Genomic DNA, 27,757 nt, shown 5'->3' on the forward strand with positions numbered 1-27,757 from the left:
TATTATTGTGTTCTTTCTTGAGTCATTTAAAACTAATTTTCTTTTGCTTTTGAATGTCAAGCGTCAGATATTAAGACCCTGTGTTTTTTTTTTGATGGGGGGGGGGGAGGACTGGATTTGTGAGAACTGGAATACAAAAAGCAAGGATGTGTGTGTGTTTTTTTTGGCTGCATCGGTCAGACTTGGAATACGGTCAGCAGTTTTGGGCCCCGTATCTGAGAAAGGACGCGCTGACGTTGGAGACGGTCCAGAGGAGGTTCACAAGAGTGATCCTGGCAATGAAAAGGTTAAATGTATGAGGAGCATTTGATGGCTCTGGGCCTGTACTCGCTGCGGTTAGAAAAGCAAGGGGGAATTCCCTTGACAAATATGGAATATCGAAAGGCCTAGATAGAGTGGATGTGGAGAATCTGTTTCCTATAGTGGGGGAGTCTAGGACCAGAGGACACAGATAGAGTGGGTGTGGAGAGGATGTTTCCTATAGTGGGAGAGTCTAGCACCAGAGGACACAGACAGAGTGGACGTGGAGAGGATGTTTCCTATACTGGGGGAGTCTAGGACCAGAGGACACAGATAGAGTGGATGTGGAGAGGATGTTTCCTATAGTGGGGGAGTCTCGGACCAGAGGACACAGATAGAGTGGATGTGGAGAGGATGTTTCCTATAGCAGGGGAGTCTAGGACCAGAGGACACAGATAGAGTGGATGTGGAGAGGATGTTTCCTATAGCAGGGGAGTCTAGGACCAGAGGACACAGATAGAGTGGATGTGGAAAGGATGTTTCCTATAACGGGGGAGTCTAGGACCAGAGGACACAGATAGAGTGGATGTGGAGAGGATGTTTCCTATAGCGGGGGAGTCTAGGACCAGAGGACACAGATAGAGTGGATGTGGAGAAGCTGTTTCCTGTAGCGGGGGAGTCTAGGACCAGAGGACACAGATAGAGTGGATGTGGAGAGGATGTTTCCTATAGCGGGGGAGTCTAGGACCAGAGGACACAGATAGAGTGGATGTGGAGAAGCTGTTTCCTGTAGCGGGGGAGTCTAGGACCAGAGGACACAGATAGAGTGGATGTGGAGAGGATGTTTCCTATAGTGGGGGAGTCTAGGACCAGAGGACACAGATAGAGTGGATGTGGAGTGGATATTCTGTACTGGGTGTCAGATGTGGGATGTCCGGGAGACTCCCAGCCTCCTGGACGGCCACATCTTCACCAGGTGCGTCGAGCTGCAGCTCCTTACGGACCATGTTAGGGAACTGGAGGTGCAGCTCGATGACCTTCGCCTGGTCAGGGAAAGTGAGAAAGTGATAGAGGGGATCTATAGGCAGGTAGTCACACCGGGGACTTGGGAGACATAAGTGGGTAACAGTCAGGAGAGAGAAGGCAAGAGTCAGGTACTATAGAGTACCCCTGTAAGTACTCCTGTTTGAGTACTGTTGGGGGGGGACAGCCTACCTGGGGGAAGCTACAGTGGCCGTGCCTCCAGCACAGTCCTGCCCTGTGGATCAGAAGGGTAGGGAAGGCAGCAGTGATAGGGGACTCTATAGTTAGGGGGTCAGATAGGTGATTCTATGGACGCAGGAAAGAAACACAGATGGTAGTTTCCCTCCCAGGTGCCAGGGTCCGGGATGTTTTAAATCGTGTCCAAGATACCCTGTGGTGGGAGGGAGAATAGCCAGAGGTCGTGTTACATGGACCGAGATGAGGAAAAACTTCTTCACACAGAGAGTGGTGAATCTGTGGAATTCTCTGCCACAGGAAACAGTTGAGGCCGGTTCATTGGCTATATTTAAGAGGAAGTTAGATATGGCCCTTGTGGATAATGGGATCAGGGGGTATGGAGAGAAAGCAGGTACAGGTTTCTGAGTTGGATGATCAGCCATGATCATACTGAATGGTAGTGCAGGCTCGAAGGGCTGAATGGCCTACTCCTGCACCTATTTTCTATGTCTCTATGTTTTTTTACATATCAGTATCAACGACATAGGCAGGAAAAGGGAGGAGGTCCTGAAAACAGACTACAGGGAGTTAGGAAGGAAGATAAGAAGCAGGACCACAAAGGTAGTAATCTCGGGATTACTGCCTGTGCCATGGGACAGTGAGAATAGGAATAGAATGAGGTGGAGGATAAACGTGTGGCTGAGAGATTGGAGCAGGGGGCAGGGATTCAGATTTCTGGATAATTGGGCCTCTTTTGGGGCAGGGGTGACCTGTACAAAAAGTACGGGCTGCACCAATATCCCCCTCTGGGAGGTTTGCTAAGGCTATTGGGGAGTGTTTAAACTAGAATTGCCAGGGGTGGGAACTGAACTGAAGAGATGGATAAAGGGGCAGTTGGCTTTGGCTCACATATAGAGAAAACTTGTAGGCAGTGTGAGAGGGAGGATAGGCAGGTAACCTGACAGACGTGTATAAGATGATGAGAGTCATTGATCGTGTGGATAGTCAGAGGCATTTCCCCAGGGCTGAAATGGCTAACACGAGAGGGCACAGTTTTAGGTGCTTATAAGTGGGTACAGAGGAAGCTTTTAGTAACTTACAGGGGTAAATTTTTTTTTAAAAATGCAGAGGGTGGTGAGGGCATGGAATTGGCTGCCAGTGACGGTGGTGGAGGTGGATACAATAGGGTCTTTTAAGGGTACGTAGAGCTTAGAAAAATAGAGGGCTATGGGTAAACCCAGGTAATGTCTAAAGTAAGGACATGTTCCACTCAGCCTGTATTGTGCTGTAGGTTTTCTATGTTTCATCGGGAACACAAAGGTCCCGTAACATCCCACATCATGCAAAAGGATCATTTTACTGCCCTGGGATCTATTCTCACTTGTCTGGCTGTGCAATAAAGGAAGAAAGAGAAGCAACAGCCTTGGCCTCCCAGTCTACTCACCAAAGCCTTTTGAGCTGAAGTCTTGATTTCCCCACTCTAACCCTGTCCAGTCCAACAATGGCCACTCCGCTTAAGCTAACTTTTGTTTTTGGGGCTCCTCCTCTTTTCCCAGTCTCCCATAGTCCATTCTCTCCTATAAGATTCCTCCTTCATTTTAGCCTTCCCACCAATCACCTTCTAGCTTCTCACTTCATCCCCATTCTCCCACACACCTACCATCCCCCTCAGCTGAACTAGCTTGTACTCCTTCTCACGCTGTTGGCCAGAGAAAAGACTAGTCTAAAATCAGTGAATTCAGGTGAATCCAGGACAGTGGAAGCAGGCAGACCAATTGTTGAAGGAATGGAGACTGCCATTTTGTGAAGCTGCTCTGCATCCTCCATTTTGTGAACTGGCTTTGCTTGGCTGAATCAGTGATTTAAGGTAGACACACTGATGCTCCAGGAAATCTGCTGGACTGGAGATCAGTTCCAAATAAGTTATTTGTGAAGTGTTCTTTGGTTAGATGTAACATGTAGGTTTGTGAATGGAGTGGTCTGTGTCTGATTCAAGCTGGTTACTGATTAGAACAAAGCCATAAATTACCAGTTGTCACTTATGGCAGAATGGCAATAAATTGATGCTGGCTTGGACCAGATCCAATAGGTGACCCACTGGCAACAAGACTAAAATGTAACATTTCATCTGGTAAGGGAAAGCGTACAAAAGCAGAGGCTTTGAATGCAAAGCAGCGACAACTCTACAGAGACCAACCATTGTGGATGGGGAGTACCCCACGGACAAGGTTAGATCGGGACCACGAGGAACGCTCGGCCAACGTAGACTCCTAATCCGGGTATTACCTTTTCTATTCTTCTACTGTTCCTAGGGCATCAGGAAAACTTGGTAGGTGTGCACACAGATTGTGAAAATTCACATTCTCTTCTGTTAAGACAACAAAGGTACTTGTTGGTAAACATAGATTCTCTCTGTGCCTCCCTGATCATTATCACTAAGGGGTAAATCCTTGTAACGACACCACTTTCCCCTCCCTTCTTTTCCAGGCCTGATGAAGGGTCTCGGCCAGTAACGCTGACTGTTTATTCCTCTCCATGGACGCTGCCTGACCTGCTGAGTTCCTCCAGCGTTTTGTGCATGTTACTCTGAAATTCCAGCATCGGCAGAATCTCTTGTGTTAAAGCAACTGTAATAAAGCTCTCAAACCCCGGCAAAACATTGATTTCCCCAGACTATAGGATATTATTCCTATTTACTTTTCAACGGTTACACTCAGGGCCCACTTTGTTAGTACCCTTGCTCTAATCAGCCAATCACGTGGCAACAACTCAGTGCATAAAAGCACACCGACACGGTCAAGAGGTTCAGTTGTTGTTCAGATGAAACACCAGAATGGGGGGGGGGGCACGGGGAGAAACGTGATCTGAGTGACTTTGACTGTGTAATGATTGTTGGTGCCAGATGGGGCGGTTTGAGTATCTCACAAACTGCTGATCTCCTGGGATTTTCACGCACTACCGTCTCTAGCGTTTACAGAGAACGGTGTGAAAAACAAAATAAAACATCCAGTGAGCGGCAGTTCTGTGGGCAAAGATGTCTCGTTAGTGAGAGCGGTCAGAGGAGAACGGCCAGACTGGTTCAAGCTGACAGGAAGGCGACTGTAACTGAATTACCTACTCGTTACAGCGCTGTTCAAGTTATGTTTGATTGGCGTTCAACTATACACGGGAACAGCGGGACTATCAAACCTTGCCCAGGACCCAAGGCTCCTGCATCTTCCAATGGTAACGAGCGAGAAAAAGGGAGAGGGAGACCAGTTGACGCAGGCAGACGCCACCAGACACCTGCCCGCCTTCCAATCTCATCCTTATCGATCAGCTGATTGTGGGTTTGTGCTCCACCATTAGGCCCGCACCTGCCTTTCTCATCCACATTGAATTCCCCTGGAGACAACAAAAGGACCAGATCACAACCACACCATCAAAATGTAAATTACAGGGTCCAACCACACACAGGTTAGCGGTCGGAGGAGTACTTTGTGAAGAGTCTGCAGAGTGTCGCCATTAGTCGCGTTGGTCGGTGGCGCTATCTTCAACAGGACCCTCTCCTGCCAGCTTGCACTCCTTCCCTTCCCCCTTCCGTTCCACTCCTGAAGAAGGGTCTCGGCCCGAAATATTGGCTGCTCAATCGCCTCCATAGATGCTGCCTGACCTGCTGAGTTCCTCCAGCATTTGTGTGTGTTGCTGTGGTCCTTTGCTGCCACATAGTGCGGGCCTCCGGCCAGCAGGTGGCAGTGTGGAGCAGCTCCAGGCCGATGAACCACTAACTGATTCTCCCCCCGCAGGCGCCGCCCCAGCCCGTTGAGTGTTTTCTCGGTGGGTTCCGACTTCCATCTCGGACGTCTAACAGATAATCAGAGTTTTATTGATTTGCTGACCTCAGTATGTCATGTCGAGAAAGATATACACTGAAGCAAATCGACATAGTCTGCGTCATTCACTTTTCACCACTGGGGGGGGGAGGGAAGCCAAGTCATGAGGGAACAGCGAGGCGTGAAACGCTGTAACAAGATCCCGCAAACGTGATACGAGGCTTGATGCTCGGTACGAATTGGGAGCCGAAGTAGGCCATTCAGTCCCTTCGGGCCTACTCCATCTGATTGGACCCTCAACTTTAGCACGACACTATTACAGCTTGGGGGCATCGGAGTTCGGAGTTCAATTCCAGCGTCCTCTGTAAGGAGTTTGCATGTCCTCCCCGTGAGCGCGCGGGTTTCCTCCGGGTGCTCCGGTTTCCTCCCACGGTCCAAAGATCTACCGATCGGTAGGTTATTTGCCCATTGCACATTGTCCTGTGATTTGGGCTAGGGTAAAATCAGGGGGGTTGCTGGGTGGTGCGTCTCGAGGGGCCAAAAGGGCCTGTTCTGTGCTGTACCCCAATAAATATATTAAAAAACACCTCAATCGACACTCTTGTGACATTTAACCCCCCCCCCCCTTACTTATCAGGAATCTCCCTTAAATCTATTCCATTTTTAACCACTGAACTTTGTGAGGCAGAGGGTTTGAGAGAAGACTCCCAAACTCAGAACACAAGGCAGTACGGCGTAAGAACAGGCCCATAATGTTTTCCCTATCTAATTAATCACCTGACTAAACTAATCCCTCCTCCAAAAGGACCACAGCCTTGCCGTTCAGGGGCTCACGTGCCTCTGTATGTTGGCTGGAGTCAGGGCTTTGTGCTTTGGCTCTTGGTAGGGTCACCCATACCAAACAGGTCAAAGGGCAGAGGCCAGACTAAGAGTTGTCCACCGGTCTCCCAATATCGGGGGTTTCAGTTCGGGGCTAACAACCCTGACTGCTCAAAGAAAACTGTTATGGAAACAGCAGTGAAGAATCCTTCTACCTCTGGTGGACTAATCCCTGCAGTTTACACAATGTCCCCACCCCCCCATTCTCTGCACAGTCACATACCTCTATGGTACCTGCTTCCTTGGCCGTTCCCAGTAACGCAATGCAGGCAGCCACCATTCTCCCCGTAAAAAGAAACATATCCTTTGAATTTACCCCCCTCTCGCCAATACTTGCCCTTTCGTACAAGACATTTTGCCTCTGGGAAAACAATTTGCTGTCTGTCCATCCCACCTATGCATCTCAGACTCTCAATAAACCACTATCGATTCTCCCCTCACCCTCTGCAGATAAAACAACCCATGTTTATCCAACCTCACGCCCTCTAATCCAGGCAGTGCCCTGGTAAACTCGTCCTATAATTAGATTCCAGTTGTCATGGGGTTGTTGGGCAGTGAGGGTCGAAGGGCCTAATCAGTACTGTATCACCAAAAATTACCAATACTTTTTTAAAACTTCCCCTACAAAGCTAGACAGATGAGGAAGGGTGTAGGGGCTGGAGGGGTTACAGAGACGGGGAGGGGTGTAGGGGCCGAAGGGAGTTACAGAAACGGGGAGGGGTGCAGGGACCGGAGGGGTTTGCAGAGACGGGGAGGGGTGTCAGGGTTGGAGGGGGTTACAGAGACAGGGAGGGGTGGGGCTGGAGGAGGTTAGAGATGGGGAGGGGTGTCAGGGCCGGAGGGGGTTACAGAGACAGGGAGGGGTGTCAGGGTTGGAGTGGGTTACAGAGACAGGGAGGGGTGTAGGAGCTGGAGGAGGTTAGAGACGGGGAGGGGTGTCAGGGCTGGAGGGGGTTACAGAGACGGGGACGGGTGTCAGGGCTGGAGGGGGTTACAGAGACAGGGAGGGGTGGAGGGGTTGGTGGGTTACAGAGACGGGGAGGGGTGTCAGGGCTGGAGGGGTTACAGAGACAGGGAGGGGTGGAGGGGCTGGAGGGGGTTACAGAGACAAGGAGGGGTGTAGGGACTGGAGGGGGTTACAGAGACAGGGAGGGGTGTAGGGAGGGCTGGAGTGGGTTACAGAGACAAGGAGGGGTGGAGGGGCTGGAGGGGGTTACAGAGACAGGGAGGGGTGTAGGGGCTGGAGGGGTTACAGAGACAGGGAGGGGTGTAGGGACGAGAGGGGGTTACAGAGAGAGGGAGGGGTGTAGGGGCTGGAGGGGGTTACAGAGAGGGAGGGGTGTAGGGGCTGGAGGGGTTACAGAGACAGGGAGGGGTGTAGGGGCTGGAGTGGGTTACAGAGACAAGGAGGGGTGGAGGGGCCGGAGGGGGTTACAGAGACAAGGAGGGGTGTAGGGGAGGGGGTTACAGAGACAGGGAGGGGTGTAGGGGCAGGAGGGGCTTACAGAGACAGGGAGAGGTGTAGGGACTGGAGTGGGTTACAGAGACAGGGAGGGGTGTAGGGGCTGGAGTGGGTTACAGAGACAGGGAGGGGTGTAGGGAGGGCTGGAGTGGGTTACAGAGACAAGGAGGGGTGTAGGGAGGGCTGGAGTGGGTTACAGAGACAGGGAGGGTTGTAGGGACTGGAGTGGGTTACAGAGACAAGGAGGGGTGGAGGGGCTGGAGGGGGTTACAGAGACAGGGAGGGGTGTAGGGAGGGCTGGAGGGGGTTACAGAGACAAGGGGGGTGTAGGGGAGGGGGTTACAGAGACAGGGAGGGGTGTAGGGGCTGGAGGGGTTACAGAGACAGGGAGGGGTGTAGGGAGGGCTGGAGTGGGTTACAGAGACAAGGAGGGGTGGAGGGGCTGGAGTGGGTTACAGAGACAAGGAGGGGTGGAGGGGCTGGAGGGGGTTACAGAGACAAGGAGGGGTGGAGGGGGTTACAGAGACAGGGAGGGGTGTAGGGAGGGCTGGTGGGTTACAGAGACAAGGAGGGGTGTAGGGGAGGGGGTTACAGAGACAAGGAGGGGTGTAGGGAGGGCTGGAGTGGGTTACAGAGACAAGGAGGGGTGTAGGGGCTGGAGGGTGTTACAGAGACAGGGAGGGGTGTAGGGACTGGAGTGGGTTACAGAGACAGGGAGGGGTGTAGGGGATGGAGTGGGTTACAGAGACAGGGAGGGGTATAGGGAGGGCTGGAGTGGGTTACAGAGACAGGGAGGGGTATAGGGAGTGCTGGAGTGGGTTACAGAGACAGGGAGGGGTGTAGGGACTGGAGGGGGTTATAGAGACAAGGAGGGGTGTAGGGACTGGAGTGGGTTACAGAGACAGGGAGGGGTGGGGCTGGAGTGGGTTACAGAGACAAGGAGGGGTGTAGGGACTGGAGGGGGTTACAGAGACAGGGAGGGGTGTAGGGAGGGCTGGAGTGGGTTACAGAGACAAGGAGGGGTGGAGGGGCTGGAGGGGGTTACAGAGACAGGGAGGGGTGTAGGGGCTGGAGGGGTTACAGAGACAGGGAGGGGTGTAGGGACGAGAGGGGGTTACAGAGAGAGGGAGGGGTGTAGGGGCTGGAGGGGGTAACAGAGAGGGAGGGGTGTAGGGGCTGGAGGGGTTACAGAGACAGGGAGGGGTGTAGGGGCTGGAGTGGGTTACAGAGACAAGGAGGGGTGGAGGGGCCGGAGGGGGTTACAGAGACAAGGAGGGGTGTAGGGGAGGGGGTTACAGAGACAGGGAGGGGTGTAGGGGCAGGAGGGGCTTACAGAGACAGGGAGGGGTGTAGGGACTGGAGTGGGTTACAGAGACAGGGAGGGGTGTAGGGGCTGGAGTGGGTTACAGAGACAGGGAGGGGTGTAGGGAGGGCTGGAGTGGGTTACAGAGACAAGGAGGGGTGTAGGGAGGGCTGGAGTGGGTTACAGAGACAGGGAGGGTTGTAGGGACTGGAGTGGGTTACAGAGACAAGGAGGGGTGGAGGGGCTGGAGGGGGTTACAGAGACAGGGAGGGGTGTAGGGAGGGCTGGAGGGGGTTACAGAGACAAGGGGGGTGTAGGGGAGGGGGTTACAGAGACAGGGAGGGGTGTAGGGGCTGGAGGGGTTACAGAGACAGGGAGGGGTGTAGGGACGAGAGGGGGTTACAGAGACAGGGAGTGGTGTAGGGGCTGGAGGGGGTTACAGAGAGGGAGGGGTGTAGGGGCTGGAGGGGTTACAGAGACAGGGAGGGGTGTAGGGAGGGCTGGAGTGGGTTACAGAGACAAGGAGGGGTGGAGGGGCTGGAGTGGGTTACAGAGACAAGGAGGGGTGGAGGGGCTGGAGGGGGTTACAGAGACAAGGAGGGGTGGAGGGGGTTACAGAGACAGGGAGGGGTGTAGGGAGGGCTGGTGGGTTACAGAGACAAGGAGGGGTGTAGGGGAGGGGGTTACAGAGACAAGGAGGGGTGTAGGGAGGGCTGGAGTGGGTTACAGAGACTAGGAGGGGTGTAGGGGCTGGAGGGTGTTACAGAGACAGGGAGGGGTGTAGGGACTGGAGTGGGTTACAGAGACAGGGAGGGGTGTAGGGGATGGAGTGGGTTACAGAGACAGGGAGGGGTATAGGGAGGGCTGGAGTGGGTTACAGAGACAGGGAGGGGTATAGGGAGTGCTGGAGTGGGTTACAGAGACAGGGAGGGGTGTAGGGACTGGAGGGGGTTATAGAGACAAGGAGGGGTGTAGGGACTGGAGTGGGTTACAGAGACAGGGAGGGGTGGGGCTGGAGTGGGTTACAGAGACAAGGAGGGGTGTAGGGACTGGAGGGGGTTACAGAGACAGGGAGGGGTGTAGGGAGGGCTGGAGTGGGTTACAGAGACAAGGAGGGGTGGAGGGGCTGGAGGGGGTTACAGAGACAGGGAGGGGTGTAGGGACTGGAGGGGATTACAGAGACGGAGGGGTGTAGGGGCTGGAGTGGGTTACAGAGACAGGGAGGGGTGTAGGGGATGGAGTGGGTTACAGAGACAGGGAGGGGTATAGGGAGGGCTGGAGTGGGTTACAGAGACAAGGAGGGGTGGAGGGGCTGGAGGGGGTTACAGAGACAAGGAGGGGTGGAGGGGGTTACAGAGACAGGGAGGGGTAGAGGGGGTTACAGAGACAGGGAGAGGTGGTGGGGCTGGAAGGGGTTACAGAGACAGGGAGGGGTGTAGGGACTGGAGGGGATTACAGAGACGGAGGGGTGTAGGGGCTGGAGTGGGTTACAGAGACAGGGAGGGGTGTAGGGGATGGAGTGGGTTACAGAGACAGGGAGGGGTATAGGGAGGGCTGGAGTGGGTTACAGAGACAGGGAGGGGTATAGGGAGTGCTGGAGTGGGTTACAGAGACAGGGAGGGGTGTAGGGACTGGAGGGGGTTATAGAGACAAGGAGGGGTGTAGGGACTGGAGTGGGTTACAGAGACAAGGAGGGGTGGAGGGGCTGGAGGGGGTTACAGAGACAAGGAGGGGTGGAGGGGCTGGAGGGGGTTACAGAGACAAGGAGGGGTAGAGGGGGTTACAGAGACAGGGAGAGGTGGTGGGGCTGGAAGGGGTTACAGAGACAGGGAGGGGTGTAGGGACTGGAGGGGATTACAGAGACGGAGGGGTGTAGGGGCTGGAGTGGGTTACAGAGACAGGGAGAGGTGGAGGGGCTAGAGTGGGTTACAGAGACAGGGAGGGGTGTAGGGAGGGCTGGAAGGGGTTACAGAGACAGGGAGGGGTATAGGGAGGGCTGGAGTGGGTTACAGAGACAGGGAGGGGTGTAGGGACTGGAGGGGGTTATAGAGACAAGGAGGGGTGTAGGGACTGGAGTGGGTTACAGAGACAGGGAGGGGTGTAGGGAGGGCTGGAAGGGGTTACAGAGACAGGGAGAGATGGTGGGGCTGGAAGGGGTTACAGAGACAGGGAGGGGTGTAGGGGCTGGAGTGGGTTACAGAGACAAGGAGGGGTGGAGGGGCTGGAGTGGGTTACAGAGACAAGGAGGGGTGTAGGGAGGGCTGGAAGGGGTTACAGAGACAGGGAGAGGTGGAGGGGCTGGAGTGGGTTACAGAGACAGGGAGGGGTGTAGGGAGGGCTGGAAGGGGTTACTGAGACAGGGAGAGGTGTAGGGACTGGAGGGGGTTACAGAGACAGGGAGGGGTGGAGGGGCTGGAGTGGGTTACAGAGACAGGGAGGGGTGTACGGAGGGCTGGAAGGGGTTACAGAGACAGGGAGAGGTGTAGGGACTGGAGGGGGTTACAGAGACAGGGAGCGGTGGAGGGGCTGGAAGGGGTTACAGAGACAGGGAGGGGTGTAGGGGCTGGAGTGGGTTACAGAGACAGGGAGGGGTGGAGGGGCTGGAGTGGGTTACAGAGACAGGGAGGGGTGTAGGGAGGGCTGGAAGGGGTTACAGAGACAGGGAGAGGTGGTGGGGATTGCAAATGTTTTGAAACTAGCTTGATCCAACCACCAATAACCGTTCTGATTAAAATGAAACTTTTATTATACAATTCCACTTAAATAATAATTAACAAAAATCTCCTGCAAACTCCATGGGGTTCTCTCCTGAATTGTACAGAGTGTGGCTGGGTGGGGGTGGGTTCGAGCCCCACTTCCCCACCTAGCGGGCTCAGTAGCTGCTTTCGTGCCCCGTCAGGATGTAGAGGTTACTGTGTGCCTCCGGGTGATCGGTGGGCGTGCTCTCCAAGATAATATCCCTGCAGGCGGCAAAGGAAGACAGCGTCACCAAACAACAGCACACGAGGAATCCTCCGAGAGAAGTTGCAGGCTACTTGGCCCCTCTGGCTCCTGTTAGACCTTGGAAAGAGCCTGGCCACCACCCTCTGTCCAAATCACTCAGACACAGCAGACGTGGCGGTTTGGACCGGCGCACGGACTCCGGGTGATCCGTGGTTTAAATGGCCATCTGATGGGGGAATCCAATCAGATTGAATGGAATTATTGGGCACGGATGTGGCGTGGGGGGGAGAGTGCCCCGACAACAGGAACATCGCATTTTATTACAGAGAGGAAAGGATTTAGGGACCTGAGGGTGTCACAGAGACATGGAGGGGTGTAGGGACAGAAGAGGTGTAGGGGCCGGAGGGACGAACAGAGATGGGGAGGGTTTTAGGAGTCAGAGGGAGTTACGGAGGCAAGAAGAAGTGGAGGGACCGGAGGGGGTTACAGAGATGGGGAGAGTAGGGGCTGGAGTGGGTTACGGACACAGGGAGGGGTGAAAGGGCCGGAATGGGCTACGGATAGATGGGGCATAGGAGGATGTGCGCGCTTTGTCACTCTCACACTCGAGTCTCACCGTTGGGTGCCCAGTACACGGAACTTCCGAGTTTTATCCGTGATCTCCTGAGTTATCTGTAAAAGGACACATCGAATCAATTGTGGTTACAGAGTGACGGACATGTCCCCACCGGTACTGTGTCCCGGTGTTACACAGCGACAGACCCGTCCCCACCGGTAACGTACCCCAGTGTTACACAGCGACGGACCCGTCCCCACCAGTACCATACTGTACCCCGGTGTTATACAGTGACAGACATGTCCCCACTGGTAACGTACCCTGGTGTTACACAGTGACAGACCCGTCCCCACTGGTACAGTACCCCGGTGTTACACAGCGACAGACCTGTCCCCACCAGTAATGTACCCCAGTGTTACACAGCGACGGACCCGTCCCCACCAGTACCATACTGTATCCCGGTGTTATACAGTGACAGACATGTCCCCACTGGTAACGTACCCTGGTGTTACACAGTGATGCACCCATCCCCACCGGTACCGTACCCCGGTGTTACAGAGTGATGGACATGTCCCCACCGGTACCGTACCCTGGTGTTACAGAGTGACGGACACGTCCCCACCGGTACCGTACCCCGGTGATACACAGCGACAGACCCATCCCCACCGGTACCGTACCCCGGTGATACACAGCGACAGACCCATCCCCACCGGTACCGTACCCCGGTGTCACACAGTGACAGACCCGTCCCCACCGGTACTGTACCCCGGTGTCACACAGTGACAGACCCGTCCCCACCGGTAACATACCCCAGTGTTACACAGCGACGGACCCGGCCCCACCGGTACCGTACCCCAGTGTTATACAGCAACGGACCCGTCCCCACCGGTACCGTACCCCGGTGTTACACAGTGATAGACCCATCCCCACTGGTACCATACCACAGTGTTATACAGTGACAGACCCGTCCCCACCGGTACCGTACCCCGGTGTTACACAGTGACAGACCCATCCCCACCGGTATCGTACCCCAGTGTTATACAGCGACAGACCCGTCCCCACCGGTACCATACCCCGGTGTTACACAGTGACAGACCTGGCCCCACTGGTACTGTACCTCATTTGTGTGGAGGCTCTGTCCTTGCATTCCATGTCTCCAAAACGCCAGCACACTGTCCTGCAGACAAACTGCACAATGGAGACCAGTCAGTCAGCGTGCCCTCCTGCCCCTGCTCTGGGCCCTGCCCTTACCCTCCTCCCTTTGACAGTCAGTCCGACCTCTGCCTCGAGGCTGGATCGCCGCAGCCGTTAAAAACCTGGCAGGAAGCTGAGAACAAGCGGCAGGAGTTAGTGAGGACGGTTCCTGAACTGCAGCAGAGTCTGCCAACAAGAGCAGGGTTATTCCGGGGGCAGGGGGGAGGAGTTGTGAAGTGAACGGGAAATGCTTTACAGCGCCAGCGACCCAGGTTCGATTCCTACCGTGGTTCTGTACATGACCGCGTGGGTTTCCTGCCGGTGCTCCGGTTTCCTCCCATGTTCCAACGACATACCGGTTAGTAAGCTGTTGGTATGTATGTCGGCACCAGAAGCCTGGGTGATCCTTGGGCCGTGTTAAGTCATTGACGCATTTCGTTGTGCGACAGTAAGCGCGCTCCTTACAGACACACGTACACGCAAACATCATTCTGCCACCTTTGCTCGGAGTGCACAGAGTTCAATGTCCTCCCCAGTATATTCCGCGTAATGGGTCCGAAACCAAGCTGATGTGCTCATGTTGGCAGTACTGTGGCTTTCCTGCCATACATGGCAGAATATTCAATTTGTTTAGTACTGAGGATTTGTCTACGTCGATTGCACACTGTATTCCAGATAGATAGTTCTGTTTGTTTTGTGATACGATTGTAACTACATTGTGGGGTGCATCACAGTCTGATTTAACTTTGTTGGTAATTAAAGATGGTGCGTCCTGGTGCCTAATAAACAGGGCTCGTCGCTCTCAGTAGGGGAGAGAGAGAGATCGGGGCTGCCAGGTGTTCGCACGGGACAAAGTTTGGAGCTGTTATTGTGTTTTCTGTTCGATGCTTTTTTGTAGATATTGGCAGTTTTCCTTTTGCTATTTTCCTGGATTTTTCTAAGATTCACTTTTGATGCACTTAATAAGCAGCTTTGCGCTACGGTGTCGTGGCTCCTCCCATTTTCCCTCTGGCCATAACCCATGTGTCTAACAGACTTGTAAGTTCTGACGTGCAGGTGAGAAATAAAACTGACCCAAAACACTTGAACCGCAGCAGCATCCGCCGATAATAGCAGGATTATATCCCCCCTCCCCCCCCCCCCCCGCGGGACAGAGACTGCAGAACAAAAAGTGTGCACTCGGCCCGCGACCTCCTCCAGCAGCAGTAGGCAACAGCCCTCAGTGGAGGATAGGGGGCAAGTTGCACGCTGCCCACACGAACTCACCCACTGTCTGGACGAAGAACTGGAAGCTCAGGTCCGCCGTCATCCTGTGGCTCTTCTCTCCCTGCAAGTTCACAATCTTCACACAGTCTGCGGGAGAACAACACAATCCCACCTGATACCGGGGCATACGGAGACTCGGACCATCCCACACCATCGTACTGGAACCACAGGGGAGCTTTGCACTTTCTTGGCACAAACGCCACATTCCACTGTATCTTTCGACATAAATGCGATAAGTAAACCTGGATCTTAAACTGTGCTGTGGGGGTGATTGACACCACAGTTCAGGAGAAATTGTACACTGTGTTAATTGATATTTATGCCTTTATGTCGAGGGATCAAGGGGGTGACTGTTGGGGCAGCACAGAGAGAGCATCACTCTGTGTCTGACCCCGGGAGTGTGTCATGGGACGGTGTAGAGGGAGCTTCACTCTGTGTCTGACCCCGGGAGTGTATGATGGGACGGTGTGGATGGAGATTCACTCTGTGTCTGACCCCGGGAGTGTGTGATGGGATGGTGTGGAGGGAGATTCACTCTGTGTCCGACCCCAGGAGTGTGTGATGGGATGGTGTGGAGGGAGTTTCACTGTGTGTCTGACCGTGGGAGAGAGTGATGGGATGGTGTGGAGGGAGCTTCACTCTGTGTCTGACCCCGGGAGTGTGTGATGGGATGGTGCGGAGGGAGATTCACTCAGTGTCTGACCCCGGGAGTGTGTGATGGGACGGTGCGGAGGGAGCTTCACTCTGTGTCTGACCCCGGGAGTGTGTGATGGGACGGTGTGGAGGGAGATTCACTCTGTGTCTGACCCCGGGAGTGTGTGATGGGACGGTGTGGATGGAGATTCACTTTGTGTCTGACCCCGGGCGTGTGCGATGGGACGGTGTGGAGGGAACTTCACTCTGTGTCTGACTCCAGGAGTGTGTGATGGGACGGTGTGGATGGAGATTCACTCTGTGTCTGACCTCAGGAGTGTGTGATGGGATGGTGTGGAGGGAGATTCACTCTGTGTCCGACCCCAGGAGTGTGTGATGGGACGGTGTGGAGGGAGCTTCACTCTGTGTCCGACCCCAGGAGTGTGTGATGGGATGGTGTGGAGGGAGCTTCACTCTGTGTCTGACCCCGGGAGTGTGTGATGGGACGGTGTAGAGGGAGGGTCACTCTGTGTCTGACCCCGGGAGTGTGTGATGGGACGGTGTGGAGGGAGATTCACTCTGTGTCTGACCCCGGGAGTGTGTGATGGGATGGTGTGGAGGGAGCTTCACTCTGTGTCTGACCCTGGGAGTGTGTGATGGGACGGTGTGGAGGGAGCTTCACTCTCTGTCTGACCCCGGGAGTGTGTGATGGGACGGTGTGGAGGGAGCTTCACTCTGTGTCTGACCCTGGGAGTGTGTGATGGGACGGTGTGGAGGGAGCTTCACTCTCTGTCTGACCCCGGGAGTGTGTGATGGGACGGTGTGGAGGGAGCTTCACTCTCTGTCTGACCCCGGGAGTGTGTGATGGGACAGTATGGAGGGAGCTTCACTCTCTGTCTGACCCCGGGAGTGTGTGATGGGACGGTGTGGAGGGAGCTTCACTCTGTGTCCGACCCCAGGAGTGTGTGATGGGATGGTGTGGAGGGAGCTTCACTCTGTGTCTGACCCCAGGAGTGTGTGATGGGACGGTGTGGAGGGAGATTCACTCTGTGTCTGACCCCGGGAGTGTGTGATGGGACGGTGTGGAGGGAGTTTCACTCTGTGTCTGACCCCGGGAGTGTGTGATGGGACGGTGTGGAGGGAGATTCACTCTGTGTCTGACCCCGGGAGTGTGTGATGGGACGGTGTGGAGGGAGTTTCACTCTGTGTCTGACCCCGGGAGTGAGTGATGGGATGGTGTGGAGGGAGATTCACTGTGTGTCTGACCCCGGGAGTGTGTGATGGGACGGTGTGGAGGGAGCTTCACTCTGTGTCTGACCCCGGGAGTGTGTGATGGGACAGTGTGGAGGGAGATTCACTCTGTGTCTGACCCCGGGATTGTGTGATGGGACGGTGTGGAGGGAGTTTCACTCTGTGTCTGACCCCGGGAGTGTGTGATGGGACGGTGTGGAGGGAGCTTCACTTACTTTTTGACCCCGGGACTGTGTGATGGGACGGTGTGGAGTGAGCTTCATTCTTTACGGTGAGTATATTCTGTATTTTGTTTAACTGTCCCTGGCCAGGGATAATGTAAAGGCCTTCCCAGTAACGATATCAGCCCGAGCAGTCAGCGATGTGAAGCACTTACTGTCGATGCAGACCAGAACATTGTCCCTGTCGAGCTGAGATACATGACTTGCGTTCAGTAGGGACGTCTCTACAAAAAAAACGGAGGAGAGAAAGTAGTCAAACTGCACTGTCCATAAGATCGGTACTTCCCCAGACCCCACTCCCTCAGCAAAGCCCCACTTCCCTTTCACCCACAGATATTCACTCACTGGCCACCTCATCAGGTACGCCTGCTCGTTAATGCAAGCATCAGATCAGCCAATCACGTGGCGGCAACTCAACGCATCGAAGCACGCCGGCACGGTCACGAGGTTCAGGCCAAACATCAGAATGGGGGAAGAAATGTGATCCAAGTGACTTTGACCATGGAGTGATAGTTAGTGCCAGATGGGGTGGTTTGAGGATCTTAGAATCTCCCAGTACTTCCACGCACAACAGCCTCTAGAGTTTGCAGAGAATGGCATGAGAAACAAAAGACATCCAGAGAGTGGCAGTTCAGTGCCTTGCCAATGAGAGAGGTCAGGCTGGTTCAAGCTGACAGGAAGGTGACGGTAACTCGAATAATCACGTGTTACAACAGTGGTGTGCAGAAGAGCATCTCTGAACGCACAACATACCAAATTTGTAATGGACGGGCTACAGCAACAGAATGCACGCTTCTTTGGTTGTCCATCCGATGACGACGTCCACTCTTTAACTGTGAGATCTTTGGTGACTGTACAGTCCTAACCCAGACCCACAAGCTCTATTGCAGGTGGGACGTGTATATGTGGCAGTGGTGGTCGTGATGGCAACCATGGCTGCATTTCTCCTGGCTCTCCTCTGGTTGTTCTTTCCGTCTCCAGAATACGGACCCTGTCCCGACACAGCTGTCGCCAAGTGTTACGGTCGGCAGCAACATCCTCCAGGTCCTCGGGCCTGATCTTGCGCTTCCTTAAAGCATTCTTCATCTGGTCCTTGTAGCACTTCTTCGGCCCTCCAGCTGAGCATCAACCATGAGGTAGCTGGCCGTATAACACTCTGCGGGGTAGCCAACACGGGGCGGGCGCGCGCACGCACGCACGCACATAAACCTCATTTTTGCATTGGGTCTGAGGGGGTCTTGAACTCCAAGGAGATGGGAAGAGTCCGGCTACTGAGGGAGCGGGAGGCGGGAAATTGGAGGATGTGACGCGGCTGCAAGGAGGCTTTTCATCGCAATTTTTACAGATTTTCATAACCCGACAGAGGTGTACAAGATGATAAGAGGCATAGATCACGTGGACAGCGAGGGAGCTATTCCCAGGGCGGAAGTGGCTAATCTGGAGGGACATAATTGTGAGGTGTTTGGTGAAAAGCATAGAGGTAGAGGTAGGTGAGGGGTAGGTGTTTCTTTTTACACACACACACACACACACACACACACACACACAGACATACACAGAGTGCATGTGGGATCTGCTGCTGGGGTGGTGTAGAAGCAGCTACATTTGGGACATTTCAGTGACTCTCAGATGGGCATGAGGGTGAAATAAAGATGCAGGGCTATGTGGGCGCTGTTTCAGAACCTGGAGGTGTGGGACTACAAGCTCCCGATGGGAGCTGGGAGAACGTGGCCCGCCCCCAATGGTGGGGATCTCTGATGATGGACATTAGATTGAATGTTGGAGTAGGTTAAAGGGCTAGTATTGTGGGCTGAAGGGCTTGTTTGTGTGCCGTGATGCATTCGACAATAAACTCAACTTTGATCATTCCAAATAAACTGATTCCTAAGCTCCGGAACCTGGGTCTTAGCCCTCAGATCTGCAGTTGGATCTTCAACTTCCTCACAGAGAGGACCCAGGCTGTAAAGATAGGGGACAAGCTCTCCTCTACAATCACTCTGAGCACTGGTGCCCCACAAGGCTGTGTACTCAGCCCCCTATTGTACTCACTGTACACCCATGATTGTGTAGCCAAGTTTCCATCAAACTCAATATGTAAGTTTGCTGATGACACCACAATTGTAGGCCGTATCTTGGGTAATGATGAGTCTGAGTACAGAGAGGAAATTAAGAACCTGGTAGCATAGTGCAAAGACAATAACCTATCCTTCATCGTCAGCAAGATGAAGGAATTGGTTGTTGACTTCAGAAGGAGTAGCGGACCGCACAACCCCATCTACATCGGTGGTGCACAGGTGGAACAGGTCAAAAGCTTTAAGTTCCTCGGGGTGAATATCACAAATGACCTGACTTGGTCTAACCAAGCAGAGTCCACTGCCAAGAAGGCCCACCAGCACCTTTACTTCCTGAGAAAACTGAAGAAATTTGGCCTGTCCCCAAAACCCTCACTAATTTTTATAGATGCACTGTAGAAAGCATTCTTCTAGGGTGCATCACAACCTGGTATGGAAGTTGTCCTGTCCAAGACCGGAAGGAGCTGCAGAAGATTGTGAACATAGCCCAGCACATCACACAAACCAATCTTCCATCCTTGTATTCACTTTACACCGCACGCTGTCGGAGCAGAGCTGCCAGGATAATCAAGGACACGACCCACCCAGCCAACACACTTTTTGTCCCTCTTCCCTCCGGGAGAAGGTTCAGGAGCATGAAGATTCATACGGCCAGATTTGGGAACAGCTTCTTTCCAACTATGATAAGACTGCTGAACAGATCCTGACCCGGATCTGGGCCGTACCTTCCAAATATCCGGACCTGACTTGCCCTACCTTACTTTCCCTTTTCTATTTTCTAATTATGATTTATAATTTAAATTTTTATTATACTTACTTTGATTTGTACTTCAGGGAACGCGAAGCGCAGAATCAAATATCACTGTGATGATTGTACGCTCTAGTATCAATTGTTTGGTGACAATAAAGTAAAGTAAGTAAGGCTGAGCTGGGCGGTCACTCCACCTGGCGAAGGAGTGAGAGGCCCCCCCCACCTCCCCCCCACCGGCCCGCCCTCCGACTCCGACCCCAGCGCAAGCCGGCACTGCCCACCTGGCCGTGAGTGGCGAAGGAGAGTTCCGGAGGACATGAGCTGGACCGTCTCGAACTGCAGGACCTGGCTGGGGAGTGTGGGGGCACGAACGCCCAGGCACACCCGGGGGTACTCCTCGTCCGGGAACACCAGCAGCTCAAAGATGTGCAGAGGGTTCGGCAGGCTCAGGCTGAATTGCTGAAAGGAAGAGAGGGCTGGCTCACTGCAGGAATACGGTAGGACAATAGCCAGCAACAGAGTGAGGCCAATCAGGCCCGCCAGCCTGCTAACCCATCCTATAATAAACTGGCAGCTCATTGTAACTGTTTCCCCACTGATCTCTAATAATTAACAATACAATTACTTATTAATTATGTCTAGTAATAATTGCAAATTTCACATTAGTAAAAATAACTACTGATAACAATTCAATTGTTGAACACATGATTAGTAACAAACGTCCAGCGATCTGAAGATGAGCTGTATTTGTCACACACAGTGGAACTCGTTGTTTGCGTCATTGACCGACGCAGTCTGAGGATGTGCTGGGGGCAGCCCACGAGTGGCACCATTGTAGCATGCCCGCAACCCACTAACCCTGACCCGTATGACTTTGGAACGTGGGAGGAAACCAGAGCACCCGGAGGAAACCCACCTGGGTTTCGTACAACATTCAAACTCCTGGCAGGAACCAGACCCCGGCCGGTGATTGCTAGCGCCGACCGCTACGCCACTGTGCCTTTCCCATTGTATCCAATAAGGCAATCGCACAATGATACGACATGTCCAATATACAACATATCAATAATAAATGCTCGTGTCACCAACACGGGAAAGTCCGCAGGCGCTGGAAATCCAAAGCAACACACACACACAAAGTGCTGGAGGAAATCAGCAGGTCAGGCAGAGTCTGTGGAGAAGAGTAAAGAGTTGACGTTTTGGGCAGAGACCCTTCATCAGGACTGGAAAAAAAAAGATGAGAAGTCATTGACTGCTTATGCTTTTCCATAGATGCAGCCCGGCCTCTATAATTACTGATGTATTGAATGGCTGCATCACAGCCTGGTACGGGAACACCAATGGCTTTGAACGGAAAATCCAACAAAAGATAGTGGATTCGACCCAGTACATCACTGAGCGCATGAAACACTGTCGTAGGAAAGCAGCATCCATCATCAGAGATCCCCACCACCCAGGCCGTGCTCTCTTCTCACTGCTGCCATCAGGTAGAAGGTACAGGAGCCTCAGGACTCGCACCACCAGGTTCAGGAACAGTTATTACCCCTCAACCATCAGGAAGGAGGTACAGGAGCCTCAGGACTTGCACCACCAGGTTCAGGGACAGTTACTACCCCTCAAACATCAGGAAGGAGGTACAGGAGCCTCAGGACTCGCACCACCAGGTTCAGGGACAGTTACTACCCCTCAAACATCAGGAAGGAGGTACAGGAGCCTCAGGACTCGCACCACCAGGTTCAGGGACAGTTACTACCCCTCAAACATCAGGAAGGAGGTACAGGAGCCTCAGGACTCGCACCACCAGGTTCAGGGACAGTTACTACCCCTCAAACATCAGGAAGGAGGTACAGGAGCCTCAGGACTCGCACCACCAGGTTCAGGAACAGTTACCACCCCTCAGCCATCGGGCTCCTGAACAAAAGAGGTTAACTACACTCATTCTATTTCTGGTCTTCCCACAACCAATGATCTCACATTAAGGACTCTTCATCTCATGCTCTCGTCATTTATTGCTGTTTATTTATATTTGTATTTGCACAGTTTGTGGTCTTCTGCACCCTGGTTGACCTTTCATGGGTCCTGTTTACAGTTACCATTCTATAGATTTGCTGAGCACGCCTGCAGGAAAACCAGTCTTAGAGTTCTGTATGTCGCGACTCGTGCAACACACTGGAGGAACTCAGCAGGTTGGACAGCATCCGTGGAAACGAGCAGTCAACGTTCCGGGCCAAGACCCTCCGTCTTTGTGGCGACTAATGCTCCCTCTAATCTGTAATGACCAGTGTGCGCAAAAAATCTTGCGCTGTGCAATTTTTTGCCCAGTGACGACATGTGCGCACCGAATTTTATACAGAGACGTATTCATTTTAACAGCTAGCCATTCAGCCATTCCACTTTAAACGAACTAACAGTTCTTTTGGGCTTCACGCCCTTTGCTTCTTTGGAATTCAGTGCGTGGTGAATCAATAATGTCCTCAATAAAAACAATATAAATAAGCCCGTTCTAAAATCTGCGGACAAATTGTCGTTAACTCCATGTTGTCAGCAGCGTTAATGGTTAAAGGCTCTATTCCAGCTCGGGGGTGGGGGGGGGGTGGGGGTCAGAGTTTGGAGTTCAATTCCGGCGGAGTTTGTATGTTCTCTCCCTGCGAACTGCGTGTGGTTTCCCCCCGGGCTCCAGTTTCCTCCCGGAGTCCAAAGACGTACCGGTTGGTAGGGAAATTGGTCACTGGGGAGTAGGCTGGGGTTAAATCGAGGGCGGGGGGGGGGGAATTGCTGGGCCGGTAGGGCCTGTTCTACATGGTAGCTCAATAAATAAATCAGCTTCCTGCCTCATTCCTGACTTCCAGATCCAACACTCATCTGCCTACGTCCCAGCCCCATCTTATTCAGCTTCTCCTCGTCACCCCCCCCCCCACCCACCGATCCAGTAACTTGCTCATCGATCTCTTCCGTCCCCCCTCTAGCTGGGAGACACTCTGGGCGAGGCCACGCCTCACCTACGAACCGGCCGGGGTCGTCCGCGGCCTCCTCCCTATCGGTTGACCCGTCCCAAGTTGGGGTGGGGGGGGGGGGCGGGGGGAACCGCTTCGTCGAGCAACTCCGCTCCATCTGCCACGAGCAGGAATTCCTGGTGGCCAAGCAATTTAATTCCTATTCCGAAGTGCCGATCCACGGCCTGCTATTGTGCCAAGATGAGGCCACCCTCGGGGTAGAGGAGCAACACCTCATGATCGTCTGGGTATCCTCTGATCCGATGGCATGAATACTGATTTCTCCTTCTGGTAAGTAAGTTCCTCCCCCACCCCACAACTCTTCCTCTATTCCCCACTCTGACCTCTTCTCACCTCCTCCTGGATCCCCTCCTCCTTCCCTTTCTCCTACGATCCACACTCCTCCTCTTTTACCAGCCCTTTACCTTTCCCACCTACCAGATATCCTCCTTCCCCTCCTCCCCCCCCTTCCCTCTCGGTCCTGAAGAAGCAACTCAGCCCAAAACATTGGCTGTTTATCAGTTTCCATGGACGCTGCCCGGCCTGCTGAGTTCCTCCAGCATTTTGTGTGTGTTGCTCTGGATTTCCAGAGCCTGCAGAATCTCTCATGTTACTTGTCACCGATGCCTGGTCCAGCTGCGACAGGACCTCCCAACTCCGCTTCTCAATAGCAACTCGAGAATATAACTCCTGGCTGCATAATTAACGCAAAATAATTACCCTAATTACCAGATATAACCATGTGCAGCTAATTGCAGCTTTGAGATGGTTGAGTAGCGGCTAGCGTAAAGATTATCAGTGGCATCCATCGGGTTCGATCCCCACTGCTGTCCATGAGGCGTTTGTACGCTCTCCCCGTGACCGAGTGGGTTTCCCCCAGGTGCCTCTGTTTCCTCTCACAGTCCAAAGACGTATGGGTTAGTAAGGCCCAGTAAGTTGTGGATGAGGAAGTGGAGGGGTGGGTTGGTAAGTTTGCTGATGACGCAAAGGTTGGGGGTGTTGTGGATAGTGTGGAGGGCTGTCAGAGGTTACAGCGGGACATTGATAGGATGCAAAACTGGGATGAGAAGTGGCAGATGGAGTTCAATCCAGATAAGTGTGAAGTGGTTCATTTTGGTAGGTCAAATATGATGGCAGAATATAGTATTAATGGCAAGACTCTTGGCAGTGTGGAGGATCAGAGGGATCTTGGGGTCCGAGTCCATAGGACACTCAAAGCTGCTGCGCAGGTTGACTCTGTGGTTAGGAAGGCGTACGGTGTATTGGCCTTCATCAATCATGGGATTGAGTTTAGGAGCCGAGAGGTAATGTTGCAGCTATATAGGACCCTGGTCAGACCCCACTTGGAGTACTGTGCTCAGTTCTGGTCACCTCACTACAGGAAGGATGTGAATGCTATAGAGAGTGCAGAGGAGATTTACAAGGACGATGCCTGGATTGGGGAGCCTGCCTTATGAGAATAGGTTGAGTGAACTCGGCCTTTTCTCCTTGGAGCGATGGAGAACAAGAGGTGACTTGATAGAGATGTACAATATGATGAGAGGCATTGATCATGTGGATAGTCATAGGCTTTTTCCCAGGGCTGAAATGGCTAACACGAGAAGGCATAGTTTTAAGATACTTGGAGGTAGGTACAGAGGGGATGTCAGGGGTAAGTTTTTTACTCAGAGAGTGGTGAGTGCGTGGAATGGGCTGCCGGTGACGGTGGAGGAGGTGGATACGATAGGATCTTTTAAGGGACTCCTGGATAGGTACATGGAGCTTAGAAAAATAGAGGGCTACGGGTAAAGCCTATGTGGTTCTATGGTAGGGATGTGTTCGGCACAGCTTTGTGGGCCGAAGGACTGTATTGTGCTGTAGGTTTTCTATGTTTCTCTGCTACGCTGGTGCTAGAAACATGGCGACACTCTCGTGGGCTGTCCCCAGCTCATCCTCAGACTGCTTTGATCGTTAACGCAAACGACGCACTTCACGGTATGTTTTGATGTATGTGTGACGAAGTTCATCTTCATCTCTAGATTAACACCTCGCCTGAGAGACATCGACTGTTCAGCGCTGCCCCTCCTCCCACAGTGAGAACCTCCTTCACCCCCCTCCCTCGGCACGCGCTCCATCCTCGCCACCCCTCCTAGCTGACCATAAGACACAGGAGCAGAATCAGGCCATTCGGCCCATCGAGTCTGCTCTGTCAGTTTATCAAGGCTGATTTATTCTCTCCGTAACCTTTGGCGCCCTTACTAATCGAGAACTTTCCGTAACACACCGCGCTCTCCCTGCTGCCTCTCCCGCACGGCGGCACCTCCTCCTCCTTGCCTACCCTCCCACAGCTTGGAGCTCCCTCCTAGTCACCCCTCCCGCAGCGCGGCACTCCCTCCCTCTCTTCCAGCTCCAGTCTCTGCGGGGCACAAGAGTTTTCTCCGACCCCCTGCGCGGGATGGGCCTCGACGACAAATTCCCCTCCGAGAGGCGGGAGCTGGAACCTCGGACCCTCGCAAAGTCGAAGTCGCAGGCGGGGGGTGGGGGGGGTTCCGTCAAACCGCGTGCCCTCCCTCCCCTGCAGCCGGCAAGCCCGGGGCCTCAGTAACTCGCCCCCCTCGGAAAGCACACCTTGATCAGCAGGAACTTTTGCAAGGGCTCGTACCACTGCATCAGAATGACGGCGTTCTCCAGGGCCCCGCAGAGAAAGGTGGCGTCCGTGTACGGGTTCCTCACTGGTGACAGAGAGAGACAGGGACCCTCAGCTCTCAGCAAGCAAAGCCACGGTCCAACCACTGTCAGACATCAGTGAGTTTGGAGAGGGGCAATGGGAACCCAATCCAGGGGCTCAGAGATTTATATATATAGAATAACAGATCCCCTGGAGTAGTTTAGAGACTGGGATCTAATCCAGGGATTTACATATATAACAACAGATTCCCACGGGTGGGTTATGGGCTGGGATCTAAACCTGCTATTCAGGAGGTTTATATATAAAATAACAGATCCCTGGGGGTGGGTTACAAGCTGGGATCTGATCCAGGGATTTTCCTGGAGGTAATATATAGAATAACAGATTCCAAGGGGTGGGTTACAAACTGGGATCTAATGAAGAGATTTACCTGGGGGTTTATATATAGAATAACAGATTCCCGGGGAGGGTTACAGGCTGGGATCTGATCCAGGTATTCAGGGTGTTTATATATAGAATAACAGATTCCTGGGGAGGGTTACAGGCTGGGATCTGATCCAGGTATTCAGGGTGTTTATATACAGAATAACAGATTCCTGGGGAGGGTTACAGGCTGGGATCTGATCCAGGTATTCAGGGTATTTACATAAAATAACAGATTCCTGGGGAGGGTTACAGGCTGGGATCTGATCCAGGTATTCAGGGTGTTTATATATAGAATAACAGATTCCTGGGGAGGGTTACAGGCTGGGATCTGATCCAGGTATTCAGGGTGTTTATATATAGAATAACAGATTCCCTGGGAGGGTTACAGGCTGGGATCTGATCCAGGTATTCAGGGTGTTTATATACAGAATAACAGATTCCTGGGGAGGGTTACAGGCTGGAATCTGATCCAGGTATTCAGGGTGTTTATATACAGAATAACAGATTCCTGGGGAGGGTTACAGGCTGGGATCTGATCCAGGTATTCAGGGTGTTTATATACAGAATAACAGATTCCTGGGGAGGGTTACAGGCTGGGATCTGATCCAGGTATTCAGGGTGTTTATATACAGAATAACAGATTCCTGGGGAGGGTTACAGGCTGGGATCTGATCCAGGTATTCAGGGTGTTTATATACAGAATAACAGATTCCTGGGGAGGGTTACAGGCTGGGATCTGATCCAGGTATTCAGGGTATTTACATAAAATAACAGATTCCTGGGGAGGGTTACAGGCTGGGATCTGATCCAGGTATTCAGGGTGTTTATATATTGAATAACAGATTCCTGGGGAGGGTTACAGGCTGGGATCTGATCCAGGTATTCAGGGTGTTTATATACAGAATAACAGATTCCTGGGGAGGGTTACAGGCTGGGATCTGATCCAGGTATTCAGGGTGTTTATATACAGAATAACAGATTCCTGGGGAGGGTTACAGGCTGGGATCTGATCCAGGTATTCAGGGTGTTTATATACAGAATAACAGATTCCTGGGGAGGGTTACAGGCTGGAATCTGATCCAGGTATTCAGGGTGTTTATATACAGAATAACAGATTCCTGGGGAGGGTTACAGGCTGGGATCTGATCCAGGTATTCAGGGTGTTTATATACAGAATAACAGATTCCTGGGGAGGGTTACAGGCTGGGATCTGATCCAGGTATTCAGGGTGTTTATATATAGAATAACAGATTCCCTGGGAGGGTTACAGGCTGGAATCTGATCCAGGTATTCAGGGTGTTTATATACAGAATAACAGATTCCTGGGGAGGGTTACAGGCTGGAATCTGATCCAGGTATTCAGGGTGTTTATATACAGAATAACAGATTCCTGGGGAGGGTTACAGGCTGGGATCTGATCCAGGTATTCAGGGTGTTTATATATAGAATAACAGATTCCCTGGGAGGGTTACAGGCTGGGATCTGATCCAGGTATTCAGGGTGTTTATATATAGAATAACATATTCCTGGGGAAGGTTACAGGCTGGGATCTGATCCGGGAGTTAACGTCTGGAAGTGCAGGGTAGCTGGAATCGGCTGTGGGATTTGCTGGTGTTCTGCTGGCGGGTCCATCCCGGCTGACGAGACCTTCCTTCCTTACCTACGATGCACTTCCTGCAGCCCTTGCTGTCTGGGATCTTCCAGGACGTGGTGAACTTCCTGCAAGGGGAACAGATGGTCAGTCTGTCTGCGGTGCAGACCCACAGACCCCTGCCGCCCCAGGACCCGGGACGCGATCGCCTCCAGCAGCAGCGGTCCGGGGGCCAGAGGCCTCTCCGCAATGATTCCCGCGCAGGGACGCGGAGAGTTCACCGTGCGTACCGACCC

General features: G+C 53.1%; 1 protein-coding gene across 4 annotated transcripts in view; it reads right to left on the reverse strand.

Moving 5' to 3' along the window:
• Positions 1-11,618: 11,618 nt before the first annotated feature.
• The window catches only part of LOC132384041 (mitogen-activated protein kinase kinase kinase kinase 2-like), a 93,125-nt gene continuing 76,986 nt past the window's right edge, over positions 11,619-27,757 (reverse strand). For 3 of the 4 annotated variants that reach the window (XM_059955329.1, XM_059955328.1, XM_059955330.1), the window contains exons 25-32: positions 27,531-27,589; positions 25,384-25,487; positions 20,065-20,242; positions 17,116-17,184; positions 14,856-14,942; positions 13,513-13,583; positions 12,456-12,511; positions 11,619-11,856 (exon numbers count right to left, since the gene is read on the reverse strand). In XM_059955329.1, coding sequence (XP_059811312.1) covers positions 11,769-11,856; positions 12,456-12,511; positions 13,513-13,583; positions 14,856-14,942; positions 17,116-17,184; positions 20,065-20,242; positions 25,384-25,487; positions 27,531-27,589 — 712 coding nt within the window. In that variant the 3' untranslated portion in view covers positions 11,619-11,768. Of the gene's footprint in view, positions 11,857-12,455; positions 12,512-13,512; positions 13,584-14,855; positions 14,943-17,115; positions 17,185-20,064; positions 20,243-25,383; positions 25,488-27,530; positions 27,590-27,757 lie in introns of those variants that run through there. The other variant, XM_059955331.1, reaches the window with a different exon arrangement.

Source organism: Hypanus sabinus, chromosome 31 (assembly GCF_030144855.1).
Source record: "Hypanus sabinus isolate sHypSab1 chromosome 31, sHypSab1.hap1, whole genome shotgun sequence".
Classification (NCBI taxonomy): domain Eukaryota; kingdom Metazoa; phylum Chordata; class Chondrichthyes; order Myliobatiformes; family Dasyatidae; genus Hypanus; species Hypanus sabinus.